This window comes from Mytilus trossulus, chromosome 11 (assembly GCF_036588685.1).
Source record: "Mytilus trossulus isolate FHL-02 chromosome 11, PNRI_Mtr1.1.1.hap1, whole genome shotgun sequence".
NCBI lineage: Eukaryota > Metazoa > Mollusca > Bivalvia > Mytilida > Mytilidae > Mytilus > Mytilus trossulus.
In genome coordinates this window covers 38,245,666-38,268,549 of record NC_086383.1, presented here as the reverse complement: position 1 = coordinate 38,268,549, position 22,884 = coordinate 38,245,666, and the positions used below count along the sequence as shown (strand labels likewise).

Sequence of the window (22,884 nt, the reverse complement as noted above, 5' to 3'; positions counted from 1 at the left end):
TCCATAATAGATATGCTTTGTCTTTATTATTACAAAAGACTATTTTTAAATTCAGCTCTCCGTGCGCTTTTTTGTTTCGTTTAATATTCTCTTATCGTTGAGATTGGTGACGGCTTTTATAAACATAGCATATATACAAGGAAAACATAAAACATGCGTCTCAAAAAGGAAGATAAGCTTGACTATTTAAATCAAACATAAAAGAATGTCAATGGGGAATGTGTCAAAGAACCGAAAAACCGACCAAGGAGCTGAATTACACATATATCTTACATCTATACTTCGAATAAAAAAATTAAAAAAGTGTGAAATAAATTTAGGGGAATGTATCCCATACCTTTTTCCACAAAAAAGGAAACAAATCAATAAGGAAATGTGCTTTTTCTTTACTACCAGAAACGTCTGATTAAGGAAGCTCGCTTGTCTAGTTTTTTGGAATTTTGGTCAGATTTCAGAATCCTCTGGTTTTGTTCATTTTAATGCCGTTACAAATTTTGCCAAGAGAACATCAATTTTCTTTTTATAATTCTTTTACATGTGTACGTAATGATAAATTTTAAATATTTCAAATAGTTGTGGAGACTTAAACTTGTCAACGAGCACGGTTATCTATTTTTTTTGCTCTTATGATTTCTCCTTTCAATAATGCTAGTTCTTTGAAAAACTAATTATTATGAAACTGAGAAGCCAACTCCATTAAACTTTACACTCTGCGCACTTTTCTGTTTCATTTAATATTCGTTTATCCTTGATCTTTGATGTTTTATCATATCATAAATGTAACACTTAGAAACGTGTCCTTCCCCCCAAACGTGTCCGATTCCCCCAAACATGTCTAGTTAAAAACAGCGCCAAAGCGTGTCATTTGTATAAACGCCCAAACGTGTCCATTTCTCAACTAACCCCCAAACGTGTCCAATCCCAAAAACGTTATTGCTATTTCATTGAAATATACTTATTTTACCATTTCATTAAAAATATCATAAATAAGGCATGTTACTACTTTTTTAAACCGGCAGAATTAAACAGGGTCCCTTTCTCTGTGCATTAAAAATTGTATGTTCTCTCTAATTATGCATGAAATACTGGCAACTGGACAATTCGCAATCAACAGTTTAAAGTTAATTTATTCAGTAGAACTGAAAAAAACATTAAAACTTGTATGTTTTCTCTAAATATGCATGAAATACTCGTAACTGGACAATACGCAACCAATATTTTAAAGTTTATCTTTACAAAAGAACAGTAAAAACATTAAAACATGTATGTTCAAATGTAAAAAAAAACAGGTAGCCTATGTTCTCTCTAATTAGAAGTGCAAAAACATTTAAACTTGTATGATCTCTCTAAATATGCATGACATACTTGCAACTGGACAATACGCGATCATCAGTTGAAAGTTGATTTGTACAGTACAACTATAAAAACATTAAACTTGCAAAACTATTGTGCGCTCTGAATATGCATAACGTACTTGCAACTGGACAATACGTAATCAACAGTTTAAAGTTTATTTATACACTACAAAATAAATTTGCAATTAAAACCGGCGTTGATCGCATAACAATCATATTCATAAAAAAGAATCTATAAAACTTATGCATGAAATATTTGGCACTGGACGTTATGTTTCTTATCGGCTGTCTTTAGTGATAGTGGAAACCTAAAATTCATTAAAAAAAAACGGATAACCAGTTTATGATTTGATGAGCTTTTGAAATACACACAAACTAATGACAAAAGTGAGAAAAAAATGCTGTTAAAAGCCCGCCAAGAAATATTCGAATAAATATAAAAGGCATCATCGGAGTTTATAAGTACAAAATAATTAACAAACTTAACGATGAATTCACCTCCAGAACTATGTGTATGTTTGCTCTAAATGAATATGAAATACTTGCAACTGGACAATAAGCAACTGCAGTCAAAGTTACTTGATAATAGCAATTATTATAATCATTAAAAACCTACATCGAACAAACTTAATCTGATAAATGACAACTTCATCACGTGTGCCTCCCGTAATATAATTGCCGTATACGTTATCAGCGATTTTATTTAGGAGATACATGTATTAGCGCTAAAAGACGTGTGACGTTTTAGCGTTAAATATTGGACACGTTTTGGCGAATAACAATTATCGGACACGTTTGGGGGTTATGAAATTAGACACGTTTGGGGAATATTGTACATTTCGGACACGTTTAAGGAAAAAAGACACGTTTGGGGGGAAGGACACGTTTGGGAGTGTTACATATATACAAAGAAACATTATACATTACTTTAACATGTAGAAAAGCGTAATTGTGTTTTCAATACGATAATAAGTATCTCAAAATGACACCAGAGGGAGATCATTTTAGGAAACATCCTATGCCCTACTGTTAAAACTCGTGACGACAACCGACAAAAGAACTAGTGTTTAATGTTTGTCTATGTCGCACTTACATGTACATACTGTACTTCAATGTAAACTATTTCCCTATTCATAATATACCCAAATCTCCAATGAATCATATTTCGTATCTATAACATTGTATTTATGATAATAAAGTAAAAGTCAAATCAAGTTTAGCTCAGTTAGAATCTTCGGAAAGCGATCAACCAGGAATACGAGACACCTCATTATAATCAGAACATGTTCATGTTATGCTAAATTTTTAAGTAACTTCATACGATTATTACAGTCTGTTTTACACATTGCGCTCAATTATTTTTTTTTTGGCATATTCATAATATACCAAAAATATCCAATGAATCATCTGTAGTATTTATTACATTGTATTACAAGGAAAGTCAAATCAATTTCATCTAAGTTGAAATCTCAATTCACAAACTGATCAACCAGAGCACATGCGAATATTACAATCTGTTTTAGTTATGATATGTTTCATGTGTATCTATATACTTATAGAAATGAATATTTTTTTCCCCAATCAAATTCAAAAATACAATTATCTATATTTTATTTAAATAAATAGCTGTAAGAAATAGCTGAACCTTTCTCTTTATTCTACATCATCATTATAAATCACTTAGACATTTTCCGTTTCACTTTGTTTTTTTGTTTTGGCTTTTAAATGCACATTGCAACGTTGATTTTTTTAAACTTCAGATATTTGAGCTTTCATTAGAAGGGATTGAGAAACTATTTATGAAACTTGTACCCTTTGACAGAATGTAGCGTAACACTGATGTGGGCACGAAATAGTTTTGAGAAAAACGAGAAAAACTGTCACTGCTACCAAATCAACATCAAATGTCGGACCTTTGATGAAGAGAACAATGAAACCAGACGACGAATCTCGCGTTCGGTAGTCCTGTCCCGTAGTTATATCTGTTATATCTTTGTATCTTACGAATGCAAAAATATAATTACTTTCTTCCATATTTTTTAACATGGAACACATTGTCTATTACAGATGGTTGAAGTAAGCAAATTGAACAAACAACTTGACAAGAAATGTGGAAGTTTCATCGTAACTGTGGTAAACAAATTTCCCTGGAAAACAATTGTACCACTGCAAAGCGATTAAATCCAACCACACCAAATGGTCATGGTATTTGTTTTACCAACACACCATTAGTGAATGGCAAAGTTTATGAAATACAAGTAGACAAGTTAGTTACCAAATGGAGTTCATCACTTATCTTAGGTACTTTTTGTTATCATACTTTACAAACTAATAGTAATGTTATTGAAATGATCGAACCTAACTATCAAGTAAAAGGATGATATAATCGCTATTAAAAACAATAATAGCTTTTGTCTAAGAAAAATATGTATCAGATTCAATAGAAAATAGTTTTACCTTTTACAGTTACAAATATTATGTGTTAGTTTAAAAAAAAAAAAATTGGCAGCTGTAATATTTGTAAGTTAAGACTGTGACAGTGTTGAGTGGTAAATGTCTGGCACTTCCACTCTATTTTTAATTTCATTATAATTTTGCATTTCTTCCCCCTTTCACAATGTTTTATATCAATTTAATATCATCAATTCCTTTTATTATCTGCATTTTGTAGAATTTGTGACAATTTCAGTATTCACTTAACATGGAACACTGCAGAAATGTTTATATCAGACTAGCATTATAAAGTAATATGTTCAGTAAACAATGTGAAACGATGATTGTTTAACCTAAACATGCTAAATCAGTTGTTAACTTGCGAATTGAAAAATACGTTAAAAAATCATTATGGTCAGTGTCAATAACTGTTGTTGTTCATCTTATCGTTAACAAGATTTTTTTTCAAAACAGCAAAAAAATACTTAACATTTCTTATAAAGTGTAGGAGGTTTTACTGCATTGACAGTTAAAATGTTGTCATAAACTGATATATAATAAGAAATATCAGCTTTGTTTCAACATGTAAACAAGGATTTTGAATATTAAAATATTTACGTCTCGGGGATTCACTAAAAGTACAATTGTTTTTAAAGCTTGTACATGTTGCATTTAAGACAGAAAACACGAAAAAAAGTTTTATATAACGGAAAATGCGCAAATACATTTATGTGTTTTTCATGACAGAGATACTACATGGGCTACTTTTTTAACCTTACTTTTTCAATGTAACCATCCCACCATTACGATGATTATCATACGATTATTAACTCCGAGTAGAAAGTTGAAAAAACATTGTTTTAAAAAAAAGTATATGCGATAGCATTTCTGTTATGTATTTTTATACAGTTGTCCTTAAAATCGTGTGCTAAAATAGATCATTTATAGAGAATTGACTAATATTCGAACTATTTTTACCAAATCAAAAAGACCGATAAGACACATTAGCACTTGTTCACATTATGACAAAACACTATCAAATTTTATATGTAATACTGTCGAAATGTTGTTATTTTTCAAAGTTGTAAAGAAGAGATATCAAAAAATGGCATACAAAAAATATACAAAATTATAAAGATTAAGAAACACAAAATCCACTGAAAAAAAAGATAAAACAAAATACTTTTACCCAATCAAAAATAGTCCCAGGGTTGTAATTTTATACGCCGGACGCGCGTTTCGTTTCCATAAGACTCATCAGTGATGCTCAGATAAAATAGTTAAAAAGCCAAACAAATACAAAGGTGAAGAGCATTGATGACCCAAAATTACGAAAAAAGTTGAGCCAAATTCGGCTAAGGCAATCTACTCCTGAGGTAAGAAAATCCTTAGTTTTTCGAAAAATTCAAAGTATTGTATATAGAAAATTTATAAAAATGACCATATAATTGGTATTCATGTCAACACCGAAGTGCTGACTACTGAGCTGGTGATACCCTCGGGGACGAAACGTCCACCAGCAGTGGCATCGACCCAGTGGTGTAAATAGTTATCAAAAGTACCAGGATTATAATTATATACGCCAGACGCGCGATAAGACACATTAACACTTGTTCACATTATGACAAAACAATTTATCAAATTTTATATGTAATACAGTCGAAATGTTGTTATTTTTCATAGTTGTAAAGAAGAGATATAAAAAAATGGCATACAAAAAAATATACAAAATTATAAAGATTAAGAAACACAAAATCAACTGAAAAAAAAAAAGAAAAACCCAATATACTGTAAGGGTATGCAGCTTCAAGTATTAGTATCACTGGTCTACATGCTCATGTCAAGTACAACACACATGTACATGTACACTTCAGTTACATTATATTACCGTCATCCTTGTGGTATATGAGACGCTAGATCGGAATATAACTGTGAACATGTTATCTTTTATACGATCCCTGTATTACATGATGATCAATCGATGCTGTTTACGTTTGTTAAACCACTGCAATGTAACCGTTTTCAATGTTTTCTACAACTAATGTTGTAAAGTTAGTATTTGAATAGCAAGTTGTTGAAATTTGCGTTAACTGTTTACGCCACAAGTATTTTGAATGTGTCCTTTTGCATTATACATGTTATAATGCAAGTGCATGGTGGAAAAACAATGAACCCTCAAACCATCTACTTATCTGTAAAGTTTGGTTATGTTTTAGATGATTTATACGAAGAAGTGTATTCGAAATGTTTTTATCAACCCATGAGGTCAGTTACAAATTGCGTATCGTTTCCAAATCTATGTGTTAAAGCATCATATTAAGTTCTTTAATGATTGCCTGATTTCTAATTTTCTCAGTCCATTAATTCCCTCTTTTCCGATGTTTTTTGCTGTAAAACTCACTTCTTATAAACACATGTTTCTTGCTCAAATCAAAGCGACGTTTTTAAATAAAAACACAACCAGAACACGCTACGAAATTATTTATCTTGAACGATGCTTCAGACCAAACTCAACATTGATCTGCGAGTTATAAATGTTAAATTGTAAAACAAAAGGGTTCTGCAATAGTTTGTTCCTAATTTCAGAACAATATGGTTCCCTTTCAATTAACCATAAACAAAGTATAAATCATTTTAAATCGAACGTTCTGGTCAACTTTGTACTTATGGCTGTTAAAACAAAAATCATTGTACTAAAAAGAGAAGGTCGTTGCAGAAACAATTATTTAAACATCAACCTCCATTTAATATAACGATAGTCTCTCTGCCTAATATTTTTTTTCTTGATATAAAAAAAACACATTCATATTTTTGATCTTCTTCACAAAACATGTTATTTGATTTCGGAGGGGGTAACACTTTAACCTATTAGCATGATTAGGTGTCTCATTCAAAGGAAATAACAAACATATCGTTTGACAAATTAAGAGTTGCTATATGCAACAGGAAGAGCTACATAGATGGGGGAAATGAAACAGTTAACAGCAACCATAGTAAACAATATTTAGCGTGCATTAATAACTTCAGATTTGAATTTGAGTTTTCCATTCACGTTCTCAATGTAACACAATTCTTACAGGAGTAATTTGATAATTTGAAGGTCATAACAATAATAGAACATTTCACATGTGGTATAAGTTGGTTAATACTTCAAACGTTTATACTGTAACATACAGTTACATCGATACTGTTTTATCTATAGTATTTAACTATAAGCAAACATTGTTGGACCTGGATTTAGAAGAATACTTAAAAAAAAACACTCTGACATGTGAATGTTTTTATCATACTGTACGAAGACTCGGTTTAATTCGTTGGATACCATTTTTCGTGGATTTTTTTGTTACAGGTCAACCACAAAATTAAATGTTTTCAAGCAAAACATTTTCTTCAAGTTTGTATGTAAACTTAGGGAAAACCACGAAATCCAATATTCACAAACATCTTTGTTTTCCTTAATCCACGAAAATTAGCAAACACAACAATAACCGAATCCACAGTAGTTGACTTTATCAGTCGATACCTCATATTTGAAGTAAGCGTTCATCGCAATACCTGAATATGACAAGCAAGACTATTTTGATTTTAAATTATAATTTTCCCTCAACTTAGTAGCAGTATACACACTTCACTCGCATATGGGAAACACATTTACTAATTTTTATAATCGATACAATGACATCTTTCAGTAAAATAGTTCACATCGATTTTTTGTCATGGTAATATTCTTTATAAAGCACATCAAAAATGTCAGCATTCACCTCAAAAGCTAACAAAACCTCTCAACAGCCTTATTTAGAAAGGACATAGTTGCGATACTGTTATCAGTTCATTGAGGATAACATATTTTGGCTGTGATATTGATTAGCATATATCGTATTTGCATCGAAAATAAACACATTTATTCTTAAATATATATCGTATAATGGTATAATACCAAACCCTAAACGGCAGGGATTGTACTTGCTATTTATATAAGGAAGACATAGTATTTCAATCAGTTTAATTGAGGTTTGGAGCTGGCATGTCAGTATTTCGTAGTAGTACATTGTTAATTAATTTATCATTGCCATTTTGTTGAGTTTGTTTTGTTATCTATTCTAACATCGGACTGGTACTTCTTTTGGACTGAATTTCATTTTGCGTATTATTGTGTGTGTGGTTTTTTTCTACATTGGCTACATGTATGGAAAGAGGATTGAGATATCAAAACATGTCTAACCCCGCAGCACTTTTGCGCCCATCCCAAGTCAAGAGCCTCTGGCCTTCGTTAGTCTTGTATGATTTTTTATTTAAGTTTCTTGTGTATATTTCGGAGTTGACTATAACGCTTAGTTTGTTGCTGTATATGTTGTGTTTAACCTTTTTTAACCCCTAAAATATTTAAGGAGACTCGAGGGTATACAAATTTCAGAAAAAAATAAACATTTGTTTTTCATTTCAAATTCTATTTGTTACCTTTTGTAGTTGTTACTTATCATATGGTACAAAAATCATTCAAAACAAACAATTCGTGTTGGCCCCAGATGACTTTTAAAATGTTTACATTATTGAAAAGGTTCCAAATTATCTCCCTTTGGTGGAAAAATGCCATTTTTTAGGCTTTAAAATTGAAATATCTTTTTTAACTCATCGGTGACCTATACTTTTTAATATCATTTCTATATAAGCTGTACTTAAACTAAATTATTGTAAAATTTGAGCGATTTCTGTAATAAATTTCTTTTTCTATTTCGATATTACCTTTATTTTTCCTATTACTTCAACAGAAAAAAAATCACCTTTACAAAAATGTATGCTTCTTTCGAAGGCAGATTGTGAGTGCAAATGAACGGTGACCCCAATTTTTTATTTTATTTTTTCTATTAACTATAAGATAAAGTTCATTTATAGAAAAATATAGAGTAGTCCTATATAAATAATTTAGACCCGCGAACCCCCTTAACCATTCACATACTGTATGTATGTGCCTGTCCCGAGTCCGGAGTTTGTACGTCAGTGGTTCTCCTTTGTTTATGGGTTATATTTTTGTTGTACATTCGTTTTTTGTACATATATTAGGTCGTGAGTTTTCTCGTTTGAATTGTTTTACATTGTAATTTCGAGGCCTTTTACAGCTCAGTATGTGGTATGGGCTTTTTTTTAATACTGTACGTTGACCTACAGTTGTTAATTTCGGTATATTTTGCTCTCTTCTGAAGAGTTGTCTCGATGGCAATTAAACCGAAACTGTTTTTAATATTGTATACACTGCTGTTAGTTAGTATGTCTTGATTTTGCCATGACATAGTCAGTTGTAGACTTATAAGCTTTAATATTCCATAGGTTTTCATTTCAGTAGTCTACTTTTACTTTCTTAATCATATTACAGTTCGTTCAGCAGTACCAGCAAATACATTGATGATGAGTTAATAAATTCTTTACTATCCTTTGAAAGAACAGTTCTAGTTAAAATTACAAGTGAATTAATTAAACGATATTACATACACTGACATCAAGTTATGTCAAGATACTTTATCATGCAAACTGAAAAAAAGTGTGTGCAATACAACGTCACAGATTCGTGTCAATTGTTGAAACTAGCCATGTAATTTCTGATTTTGAAACCATATAACGTTTTTAAAAATAATTCAATAACACACATATAACACCAAAAAAAACCGCAATTTTAAAATAAGCCAATTAAATTATTTTTCTAATGAATTTTCATTGGTACCATTAATTCAAAACATATAAGTTTATATACCTTAGAAATCTGTCAAATTTATAGTAATCTACAAATGCAAACCGTATAGAATATTACAAATCTCAGATCAGTTTTATGATATATTGGCAGGTGTGACGACAAATATACCATCTGATCTAACAGAAATTCGATGGGGAGTGAAGTTGAAAGAAAGCTGGATATTACAGTAAGTTCATGTTTTAAGGAAGGAATTATACTTTTCTACATGTTTCTCTGATTTCAAGTTACTGTTACAACTCTTGCCATTGAATACTCTTTTGATACAAAACATGAAGATATGTTTCAATCACCTTTTTTCAAAAACATACCGCTTGGAACAACACATGAAATATATAAAAGTCAAGGCAAACCACAAGCATACTTTTAAGTGAATATTCACCAGATTTCATAGACTTCATGAAATGATACTCGATGTGATGATAGCGTTTCAATGTGTATGTGGTGAACCAATACAAGGTAATAGTAAGTGAAGCGAGAAAAACAAAAATCAAGTTATCAAATTACCGTTATCTAGATCTATCAAATAAAACTAAATATGAAACACCTTTATACAAATATTGGTTATCGCCAATGCAAAACGTTGTTGATGAAGGTGACGTTAAGTTGCTTTTAAATTTTCATAATTTGTGTTTTCAAAAAAGTTCAAACGTTCGCTAGCGTTGACATATTTAAGTAACATCGAATGTAGACATTTGCATATGAACGAAATTATTGATGATTTGGAAATTTAAAGCAACTGATTGTCAGGCTTTTGTTTCTATTTGACAAAGTTGAAATAAATCAGGTTTTTAACCAGTTGTTTATATCTTATATGAAGTGGTGTTCTCTTTGACAAACATTTAGATAACAACTTGTCTCGGCATAGCGTCAATGTAAAAAGTCAATTAATCAACAAACAAAGCTCAAACGACAATTTAAAACTGAAAGTCCTTGAACAAAAGGCAAAATCAAAGTTCAAATAACAAATAAATGGAAAACACTTGTTATAAGGCTTACTTGGCACAGGCGTTTCTTTGTCTGTGTGTCAGTTTGGCAAAATGTAGACTCACAGCTTGCTTTTTTCTCACTAGTATAACATCCGCATAACATTCCGTTATATTGACATCAATATAAAATCAAAACAAACAGAAATAATGGGTAAAATTGTCAAACTATTAGGGACTGGAGTCAACACTGTGTTAAAATCTTTGTCACTACAAATATTAAAAAAAAACAAATATGTCAACAACAAAAATAAATCTCGGCTGTTGTCTGCTCTATGGTTGGGTTGTTGTCGTTTTGACACATTCCCCATTTCCTTTTATCAATTTTACTCTATATACAAATCACATAAGGTGTTGTTATACTAATAGAAGATTGCTTTATATGTCATTGATAGAGTTGTCATGTATTTAATTACAAGCTTTTTCATGTTCATAAGACTAAAATAGTTCTATATAACCCGTGAACAATCCTTTTCTTTTTGTATTTAAGAAACATTTAAAAAACTTTAATTTATTTCATAACCAAATACCGTCCCTGTTGCGTTGTTGAAAACCATTGATATCTTACATGCCACTGTATATTTTGTCAATTGATGTCGCAATTGGGGTCTCAGGATGAGAAACATGTTTTCCTCATGTTTTTTTTTTATAAAACTCTTAGCACTGATTTTTTTTTCTAATCGTGTAACAATTAAACTCTGATGAATAGTTGCTTCATTAATAATTTAACTGAAAATGGTCAAGTATAAAAAGTAGAAAATTCAAACTAACCTGATACCAGTTATAACTGTAATAAACGATAATAAGGGAAAACTAGCATTCAAAACAATATAGCATTGTACGTAAGATGAACTACTTCATGAATCACACTACAAAATGTGTACTTTAAACACTTGGATAACATGAATAACACAGTAGTATGTCGGCGAGTAATTGTGATAGGCCACATGATCGACGATGGCCTTTAATGTAAACTTCATATCTGTTGTTGGATGTATAAGGTTGCAAGATTGAAAGACACTGATATTTGATTATATTCCTAGTTTTTGGTGGGAATCGCGTTACTTATTCTTTAGGGTTCTATGTTATGCAATGTGTTCTATTGTTTGTCTGTTTGTCTTCTTTTATTTTTAGCCAGGCGTTGTCAGTTTATTCTTGAGTGATGAGTTTGACTGTCCCTCTGTTATCTTTCGTCCCTCTTTTATAATTAATAATATTTATTTAACCTTGTTGGGTAAGACATCATATTGTTCTATTTATTGAATCCGTATATTTCTAGTATTATAATTTTTGCCTTATTAGAATATTTGCTGTATTATTCAGCACATTATGTTTTTTAAAAGCATAACATATGTCTAGCATCTACTAACAAACAACCTGTATACTGTTACAGTTACTAAATTCTTTGTGAGGGTTCTGTTTTCTGTTTTACAAAAATGGCATTTACCATCATTGGATTTGACTATTCTAAACAGTTTTTACACGGAGAAGATACTATTATAAGTTTCCAGCTAATTTGATTTGCTTTCTTAGAGGATATTTATCTAAATTTCTCCTATTTTTTTTCGAGATAGTTCAGAATTATACTGAATATTCTATTGTATTGGACCTATATCATGTATATCTTGTTGTTACGAATATTGGATAATTTTCAAACATAGGTAGTATAGGATCTACTTATTTATTTTGTGCCGTTAATTTCTAAAGTACTTTTAATGTAACATTGTAATAACCATTTTTTGTCGTTCTGGATGCAGTTTGACGTTTTTTTTTATTTCAAGTTTAAACGATTATAGAATAACTCATTTCAATCTTGTCAATTCTGAAATCCAGTTTGTTTTATCTTTAATGTTATTGTTTATAAAGTGGTTTATTTTCTTATGTTTTTGTTTTACATCCCAATAAATTTAATTGCATGCATTTTACTTTTCCAAAATTAGTGAAGAAAATAAGAATTCTGTTGTATTGAATTTTATATTTTCAAATAATTGTTGGTTAATGATATCGTTTCTATTTATTGGACTATTTATTAAGACGAAACGTGCGTCTGGCGTAATAAATGATAAGTCTGGTGCATTTTGTAACCATATTGCACGTTTTAATTGAATCAAGATACAATTTTGTGAAATTTTCTATTTGTCATCATCGGAAACCAATACATTTTCCAAAAAAAATAATATCACACAATATTTGATATCTAGTATATTAAACCACCATATGGCTATTATGTGGCAGATATCGGTTTATGATCCTAAAAACTTTGTCTTACTTTTGATTTGTTTAGAAATTAGAGTTGATATTCATCAGACTCGATCCTTCCTTTACTATCCCGCATTAATTGATCCTTTTAATTAAAATGAGTTTTTCTCTCCATACACATTTGTACAAGATGTTGTTTATTTCTTTCTCATCTTTCATGTATTCCTCGCATTTAAATTCCAATTTTTATCGTCGATACAATCAATGATTTTGATATTAAGACTCAGCCCTTGGATGTAATATCAGGAGATTTCCAAACCTCACAACACGCATTGATGTTCCTTGTTTTTCTTACTATAAAACTTATATATTAACAATATATCCAAGCATGACTCCAAATGCTATAATTGGGTTATTTGACTACATTTTGTTATTAAATTTTGGTGTTTGATTTCTTCAACGACCAAAAACATGTACGCAAAGTTAAAATGTTCACATTACCCAGACCAACTTATACATACATTTCAATTTGTAATAGCAATATTTCTTGTACTAATCGAAACAATATACGTGTTTATGGATTGCCTTGATACTATTTTATACTTTTCAAGTATTGCATTTCGTAGTTTCAGTAGCATATTTATATCATTTAAAAAACTAAGAAGGTCATACAATTGCAAGGTAGTGTTATTGAATATTGCAGTAATAAAATATTACACAACACCGTACTGACTATATGTGACATACTTGCAACTTTCCATTAGCAGGAAACAATGAAGAAAAAAAACAAGAACGTATAAGATAGCAAAGATTCTTAATGAGACAATATTTGCCTTTGAAAGTGAAATAATATTAAAGGACCTTGCTAATATTAAGGAGCACATTAATACATCAATCACAAATGCATATAGCTGAAGTGAAATAAAATAATGAAAACATTATTTGAAAAACGTCCAACAAAACTATTTTTGGAGATAGAGAATCTAAGCTACATTGATAATTCCAAATATTACATGTCTGAACTTACTTTAAGGAAGAATTACCTTAAAGAAGTTACCGGGTAAGACAATATAGATAAAAAGAAACTTTCATTGTTAACACTTTATTTTTCAGTTATGATCATTTATACAAAAATGGAGAGGTGATTGGATCATATTCCTTAAATACAGCTACAGTACAAGTCGGTGATAAACTCGGTATAGTGAAAGTGTCAGACAATACCCTACACTATTACTTAAATGAAATCGACCAAGGCATAGCTTTTTCTAATTTACCTGAAGGTAAGACCACTATATGCATGGGTATAATACAGTAACAGTAAGTGATTGTTATTTGACGAATCCAAATGTGATAATGTTTGTTGTAAAATTAATAATGTAGTATCTGAATATATTTGTTTTATTTGAAGACATTTACTTAGTCATTATTTTATGTTATAGAAATACTTTTTATAATAGTCCTACAACTGAATTATTTCCTTAAGGTTTTAACAGTCATGAAGCAAATACCGTAAAATGAGTTGTCATAGAAAACAAAGTACTTTTCATATAGTACCCTTCGTGCACATGTCATCGTTTTATGGAGTAGAACAGGCGAAACGCTAGTCAAGATAATATAAAATTTAAGTATAAGGGCCAAACCTCGAAAAACATTTGGTGATATAAAGCCGATAAATGGTTTAGGCTATTCATTGCACGAAACAACTCATAATGAAGCGAGTTGTCTTCTGATTCCTATTTAAAAAAATAGAGAACACAGGATAAAGACAACAAAAGCATTATTTTCGACCATATGATGGACATTGTTTTAACAAAATAGTGTATCAGATTAGAATGATTAAACATGAGTTACAAGATGTAATACAAATGCTCATACACATTTTAGACTCTAACGTGCGATGGCCACGCTAATGTGCGATGGTCTACGCTAAAGAACAATGGTGTCGCACGTTAAAGTGCGGTGGTTGTTTGTTCGCTAAAGTACGATGGTATATCACACTGAAGTGCGATGTACCAAAAGGTAAGGTCGGGGGCTTTATGTAAAAAAAAGTTAAAGAACACTCAATTTAATAAAAGTTATCATGGCTGAATTATCTTTCAGAAATTATCCTTAAACGTTTTAGGTGGCAATTGTTTGCCATTGTTGTTTTCGTTTATTATAAGCATAATAAAGATAAGGGTAAACGTTCAAGGGTTAAAATCATTAGCATTACAAATCATTATATAGATATAGGAAGATATGATGTGAGTGCCAATGAGACAACTCTCCATTCAAATAACAATTTATTAAAGTGAACCATTATAGGCCTTCTACATTCAGTTTTTGCTAACACCAAACATCAAGCTACAAAGGACCCCAAACATTACTAGTTTAAAATAGTTTGAAGGGGAAACCAATGGTCGAATTTATATTAGAAATGGACACATGCGCAAGTATAAGAGAAAATAAGTCACGTAACAAAAGTTGTCAATCTACATACTAGAAAGTAATTGTCATTAATTATGTTTTTCGATAGTTTCTACCAACAACGAGTAGCATAGTGTGTCCTTTCTTGTGATTTGCCATTATTTTGTCAGCAAACGCTGAATTTTAACATTGACAAACATCATTGTTAACGACTCGACACTCTAAATGTGTAATTTCAAATTCAGCAACCTTCATTTTAGTTTGTTATTGTTGGTGGCTTTTGTGGTATTCGTATTCAACTCAGACACGTCATACATATTTGGCAGATGCCTTGCTCTGTTATATTACAAATTTTGTTCTCGTCTATTGATGCAGTATCATTTTTTTTAAATCTGCCAATAAAACGATTGAACGATGAACTTATACCGATTTGTCGACATTACGGTGGTGTTATCGATTTGTAACAAATGATGAGATGTGATATGATCGCCAATGTCTTTACCTTCCACGAAACAACTTGAAATTAACTGGATGTAAGCAATTATTTTCAATTTTACGACCTTAGAAAAATAAGGAAAAAAACATTACATGAATAAACTATAAACTCCTGACTACGAACATGTACATACACAATGTGGCAGAGGTAACATATTTTACCGCGTAACCCTCCCTAGAAAACAAGTGTATAAGTGCTACGGAAGAATACACTGTAAAACAATAGTTTATAAATCTTAACTTGTTTTCTCATTTGAATTGTTTTACGTTTGTCGTTGTAGTTTCTTTTATAGCTTACTATGCGGTATGTGTTATGTTCATTGTTGAAGACCGTACTTTGACCTATAGTTGTTAATTTCAGTGTCATTTGGTCCCTTGTTGAGAGTTGTCTCATTGGCAATTATTTGCAATTATACCACATTTTTTTATATATATGTATTTGTCAGAAAGGTAAAATGCAATTTACAAAAACAAAGGGAGGACATGAAGAGGTTCGTAAACATCCAGAATAAAAACGGTTCTGGACATATGTCCTTCAGACAATACAATAACCTCGTAACTTCTGCAGCATACATGCATTCGAACAAACATCCTCGAGTCTAACATATTGCATTTAAACAGTATGTGTTCCTTTATGTCTTTAGTTTAGATGGTATTAATGTCCGCTGACGCTGATCTGTGATACTGTGGATTCATTATCATTTGTTGGAAACCAATTTTCTTGGAATTCGTGAATAAATACAAACACAAACTTTAAATGTTAAACGAAAATTTTATTTCCGATAGCCTTATAACAAATTTATTTGCAAAACCACGGAATTGAGTATCCACAAAAACTCAATTTAACTTAACTCCACGAAAATTGGTATCCAAGAAAATAAATGAAGTACCGACATGTAAATACTGATATTTGTTATAATTGTATCTTTGTCGTTTTCTACAATTAAAGTCAGGAATAATATTGATGCACTAATATGCTTATCTTTCATTTAATGCTGATATCGTTTTATTACCTTACTTTTTAGTTGTTTATGGTGTTGTTGACCTTTGGGGAAGATGTTGTCAAGTTTCTATAGTTAACCAAGGTGAGCTTTGCATACGTTCCTTACATATCTTTAACTTAAATTAATAGAAAGATATATCTGTCGAAAACTTATTGACTGACACAAAAAAACGATAGTTTAACAATGAATATTCAGATGACAATACTATTATCCACACTGTCCTCTTTGACATTGCTAGTAATGTCTCTGACATAGCATTTCATCCATTTCATTCAACTTTAGAAATTTGTTTGTGATTTTTTTACACACATCAATTGAATAAAACAGTCAAAAGATTTCGCAAGGTGGTCCAGTAGGTAATTATTTTTCATTGAAAACACGTGTTCACGAAAAAAACCAAACACTTTGAATTTATTTCTTCAGGATTTTTTTATCAGCCTGTTTTTATCTTCGAATCCTTCAGATTCAAATTTTTATTTTAAAACACATTAGTTTTAACATTCTTTCCTGTCTTTCAGAATTAGCATGAATGGACTTATTTTCTAATTTACCTGAACATGTTACAATGACTTGAACATAACAGTTTAATTGTACTGCTATCACGTTTGACATTTTTTTTAAATGTTTTTGACATTATACATTACAAATGCATAAAACCTAAAGGTTTATACTTTATAGCATAATAACATATTTTTAAAGTAGTGAACATACATCATGTATATGTTAAAGTTTTTTGTGTTTAAGTTATCTTAGTCGTTGTGTTGTTGGTCTGTCTATTTTCGTTACTGTGTTTATTCCTCTAACGCAAAAAAGGAGTTTGACCAAACCAATGTACTTACAAGAAAGGAAAAGAAAGCAACTACAATTTCTCTCATCTACCATTGACTGTTTTTTATGTTATTTAATCTCTAAGATTAATTTAAAGTGTTTACTCCTAGACCTAAATGACTATTTTTGCTTGGTTATCAAGCATATCACATGTATTCTAACAACTTGTAATGCTAAGATCCTGAACTATAGTTTAATGTATGTGTCTATATGCAGTAGCAAAGCTTCACCATGAACCACTTGACTTACATGTACAATTTTGAAAGTAAACCGTTTTTGACTTTACGGGGCACACACTTCTCATTTGTACCTTCTAAAATATACACACTGTTTCAGTACGTAAATACGAAAATATATGCATATTAAGCTATTACTAAAGTACTTTCGAATTTTGTCATATAGCAAAGGAGGATGCGTTTATTGCTTAATCTTTAATCCATTGATATGAGTTGTTTATTTATAAACCCTTGTGTTATGTATGTCTGCTTAACATAAACGCCAGGGGTTGCTACGTAAATGATATTACAAAACTTCACGATTTTTTCTACGCGTATGGACACATTTTCACACATTTTTTAGAAAGCAGTTCCTTTACAAATACAAAATGCTCGTATTGATTTAAAAATAAGCTAAACTAAAATGTGAAGCCATTGAATAAAAACTTTAAAAAAGCAAAAAGGATTTACCGTGATGGGGAATCATTTAGTATTCGACAATCTACATAATTTATAAACGATATTGTCTGTTCATCTTATTGGTTATATTACGACAACACATAATATAAATGAACAGAAACATTATGATCGCAACAGAAAAATAATACCATTTTTTTGCATTAATTGAGTTACATTTAACGAACTAATAAGAAAATTCTAATGTATGTTCACACTAAGTTCAGTATCCTATTCCATAAAGGTTAATTTCAAGCTATATACATCCACATATAACTCAAAATATGGTACTTGTTTATTGATAAATGGCGTTCTATAAAAAAATAACATTATCAGGTTCATCTGTATGATCTAACTGTTATATATTGGTTTCAGGTTGTGATTCGAAGAAAAGGAACACAGAAATTAAAGGTAGATTTTTTTTTTAAAACGACATATAGTGTTAACGAGGAGTTAAGTGTTTCAATTAGCAAACAATTTCAGAGATACATGTTTATTGTAATGGCTACTTTAATAAACATCTGGATAATCATTAACAAACATATCAAAGCGGAACCTTAGAAACAAAGCAATGAATCAAATATGGTGATTGAAAAATGTAAAAAAAAAGTAATCATGGTAATGGTGTTAATAATACATTTTTAACAAAAGGTTGATATTGTTTGATATTAATAGATAGCATACACAATAATCCCAGTTATACAATTGAATTAATCAAATAACTGAAACGAGCAGAAGTTCAAAATGCATTTGCATTGAACATTTTACAAAATTTAATGCAATTTCTCCAAAAAAGACGGACGGAAGATGAAGATACCAAAAATAAAGTTCTAAGAGATCTGAGACATATACAATTATTTTTGTACCTACATATTTTTTTAACAAGCAGTCTATATATAATATGAGTGAATATATCCATTATTTACAGTTAATAACATAATTATACATACTTTCTATCATCAGAATCTGCTACAGAAGCTGGAGCCCAGGTTGCAATCAAGACATCTTATTTCAGCGGGAGACCAGCTGATTGGAATGTATGTGTAACTGTTACCATTTAGTATAACCTTTCATTTTTTGTTTTAGTAACAACAAAAAAATACACGGTTGTTAACATTCAAAGTTTAGAATGTTTTAAAATTGGAAATAAAGATAATGTTAACATCGATTGTTGACTGCCTAACCTACTAACATTATATTTGCTGGCTGTAAATCTGTGCCCTTTTTATTAAAAGACTGTTTTTTAGATGTCTTTAGATATAATCTATAACGATTGTATGAAAATGACATTGGAAAATTTATATGACACTTTTGACTTACGAATATACGTCTTTTGTTTCGTGCTTCGTAAATAATCATGAATGACAACAACAATATAGTCTCTTTTATCCAGGTCTCAGACATATGTCTTATCGAATATCTCGGATATTACAGTTGTTCAGTAATCAATGGAAATTGGTGCCTACAAAAATATATAAATTCACAGTAAAATGATGTGAACAGACTAAACATACTATATCAACTATATTGGTAGATTGGTATTCATCAACAACACTCGAAACCACTATAATTTAATGAAATTACACAGATAACTAACATACTAAATTAACAAGGTAAAAAAAAAAAAAGAAACTCAAATTCATGGTTTAGAACAGGCATGTTGGTGATAGGAATTTTTAGAACTTCCGATTAATGTCCTTTATTGAGCATGCCCTGAATCAATTACGAATTAGTAATATAAATATAATGGTGTGTCTTCAACCTATTTAAAGCTCACTAGTATATTGCATACTCAAACTAGTTCATTTGAAACTATTACATACCATCACAAGTGTTTGATCTGTATGGGGTATCTATTTCACTGATGACAAGCAAGATGTTCAAAATATCTCGAGTACAATTCTATATAAACAAGAAGATGTGGTATGATTGCCAATGTCCACATGATATCAAAATGACACAGACCTTTACAACTATAGTTCATCGTACCACCTTTTACAATAAACAAGCCAATACCGCGTAGTCAACTTTTAAAGGCCCCGATATGACAATTATTAAAATTTTAAACGAGAAAGCTAACGGCCTTATTAATATAAAAAATAAATGAGACACAAATATGTAACACATAAAAAACTACACCCACTGAATTGCAAGATCCTGGCATGGGACGGCCATATACATGAATAATTGGGCTGTGTTAAACATGTTAGCAGGATCCCAAACCTTACCATAACCTTTGACAGTGGTATAACATAAGAACGAACTATAAAATTTAGTTGACAAACTTTACCCGTTATACATAAAGTGACCTTTATACTAACACAATAGGATGGATCGACAGTTTTGTACTTAATTATAATACTGGTACCTTTCATAACTATTGAAACCACCGGGTCGATGCCACTGCTGGTGGACGTTTCGTCCCCGAGGGTATCACCAGCCCAGTAGTCACACCTCGGTGTTTACATGAATATCGCTAATGTGGTCATTTTTAAAAATGTTCTGTTTACAATACTTGTAATTTTTTTTAAAACTAAGGATTTTTATATCCCAGGCATAGATTACCTTAGCCGGTTTTGGCACAACTTTTTGGAATTTTGGATCCTCAATGTTTTTCAACTTTGTACTTGTTTGGCTTTATAAATATTTTTGATTTGAGCGTCACTGATGAGTGCAGACGACACGCGCGTCTGACGTATTACATTATAATCCTGGAACCTTTGATAACTATTGTAGTTAATTAACGTTTTGTTTTAAATATAACATACATGTATGTTTGTTCAGGTGGATGCCGTTTGTGAGTTCATTACGTCAATACCAGAAGTGGGTCCGTATGCTGCAAAATTCAGGTCAGAGCACATCGATGGAGCTGCATTGATAGAATTAGACAAAAAGGATCTGAAAGAATTTTTTGAGATGCCTTTAGGATTAGCCGTCAAGATATGTTCGCATTTGAAGAAGTTAGAGGAAAAGAAATAAACGATACATAGTTATGCTTTGATTTTTAATGATCAGAATATTTAGCATTGTTCATTATTGAAATGTTACTATAGCACTGTTTTACTATTCTTTAAATAAATTGTTGTTTAATGCTTTGAAAGATTTAAATGCAATACCATTGAATATGATGAATTATTTGGATGCTGTTTGGACAGTCCTAACATGTACAAAAGTTCACCAGAGGTAACTTCCAAAATACAAATAAAACTATCAAGTTTGCTTCATCGATTGTAGATAAAATTTGTTCGTTCATTCATCAGTACGTTCGTCTGTTTCGCTTCAGAATAACGTGTTTGATCAAGGTAGTTGCAACTTATTACACATGATCCCTATGTTATGATTTTTCTTATATTAAGGCCAAGTTAGAGTTTTTGTCCCAATTTAACACATACAATTATAGTGCGGGAAGAGCATTGGTGTAATATGGACATATTTTTGTTATGACTTTTGAAAATAAATTGGCGAGTCTGCTACAAACAATACAAGATCTAGATTGTTCATATAAGACTAGATATTTTACTACGTAAACAATACTCTTATTTTGACTCTGTTTGCATTATCACACTCATTAAAAAAAATCATTTACATTGCTATTTGAATATACATGTACCTGAAATAATGATTATGAAAGTTCAGTCTTGTTCAACATCATCAATACATACAGCTATAAAAAAAACACTCAAGCAACACAAACATATACGAATTATCTTTTCATTGATATAAAGGTTATACACATATTGTTCTAATATGATCAGATATCGACATCATTGTTTACGTGGTTTTGTTACACATATGTATATGTTTCTTCCTAATTATAGTCCTATGCATAACATGGATATATGATCGGAATGTACCTATTTTGTTTAGATATACGATTATGTAATCATCCCAAAACATTCTGATGGAAAAAAAATACTGATGTATGATACAGCTATTATATTTTTTTTACAATTGAGTGCAACAATCAATGATTGTAAACGATTCCAAGATGATACCAACTCTTAAATGTCATACCTTTTATTATTCAGCACAACTATATGACAGGTATGGCCAGTGTTGGTTGATGAAACCAAATATTTTTCTTATAAACTTAGCTTGATGTATTGAAATGTACTTATTGTTTGGTAATGCGTCAATGTTAAAACACAGTTGAGATAACTGATGCTGACAAAATAATGGTCCCAATAGTGTTGTCATGTGTAGTAAAAGAGGGACTCATCAATCGAAAAAAAAATGACAATATTTAATAATCCATCATGAGTTAAACAAACATACTAATGTATTATACAGCTATACAAATTGACATAATATACAAGTGTTGTCCTTAAATATAAAAATAGAAGATGTGGCAAGGAGACAACTGTCCACAAAAGACCACAATGACACAGACATTAACAACTATAAGTCTGAGGACTCTCTCATTAAAAAAATATTAACTTCCTGTCTTAGTTCATGTAAATCGTCGAACCTTTGAACATCATGCTGGTCCACTTATAAACAAGAATTGGATATAGCGAGGAGGTCTAAACAATTAATGCGTCAGAGGAACACCTTTTAATTGTTTTGACAAAAAAAGTGTAAAAAAGACAAACATATTGAAAATCACAGGACACAAGGAAGGTATGATTGTTTGAAAATAATATTAGCAAGACCCCTCTAAGTATCAAGATAGCCAATTCCTCACGGGTAGTCAGACAATGGCAGAGATGAATTGAGCTAAACCACATCTGTGTCAATTTGTACGTAGACTCATGAAATGCCACA

General features: G+C 30.7%; 1 protein-coding gene across 1 annotated transcript in view; it reads left to right on the top strand.

The window, feature by feature from the left end:
- The window catches only part of LOC134690030 (neuralized-like protein 4), a 75,142-nt gene extending 53,625 nt beyond the window's left edge, over nucleotides 1-21,517 (top strand). The window contains exons 4-7 of the mRNA XM_063550001.1: nucleotides 16,643-16,702; nucleotides 18,496-18,531; nucleotides 19,084-19,157; nucleotides 20,905-21,517. Coding sequence (XP_063406071.1) covers nucleotides 16,643-16,702; nucleotides 18,496-18,531; nucleotides 19,084-19,157; nucleotides 20,905-21,099 — 365 coding nt within the window. The 3' untranslated portion in view covers nucleotides 21,100-21,517. The remainder of the gene's footprint in view (nucleotides 1-16,642; nucleotides 16,703-18,495; nucleotides 18,532-19,083; nucleotides 19,158-20,904) is intronic.
- Nucleotides 21,518-22,884: the final 1,367 nt, after the last annotated feature.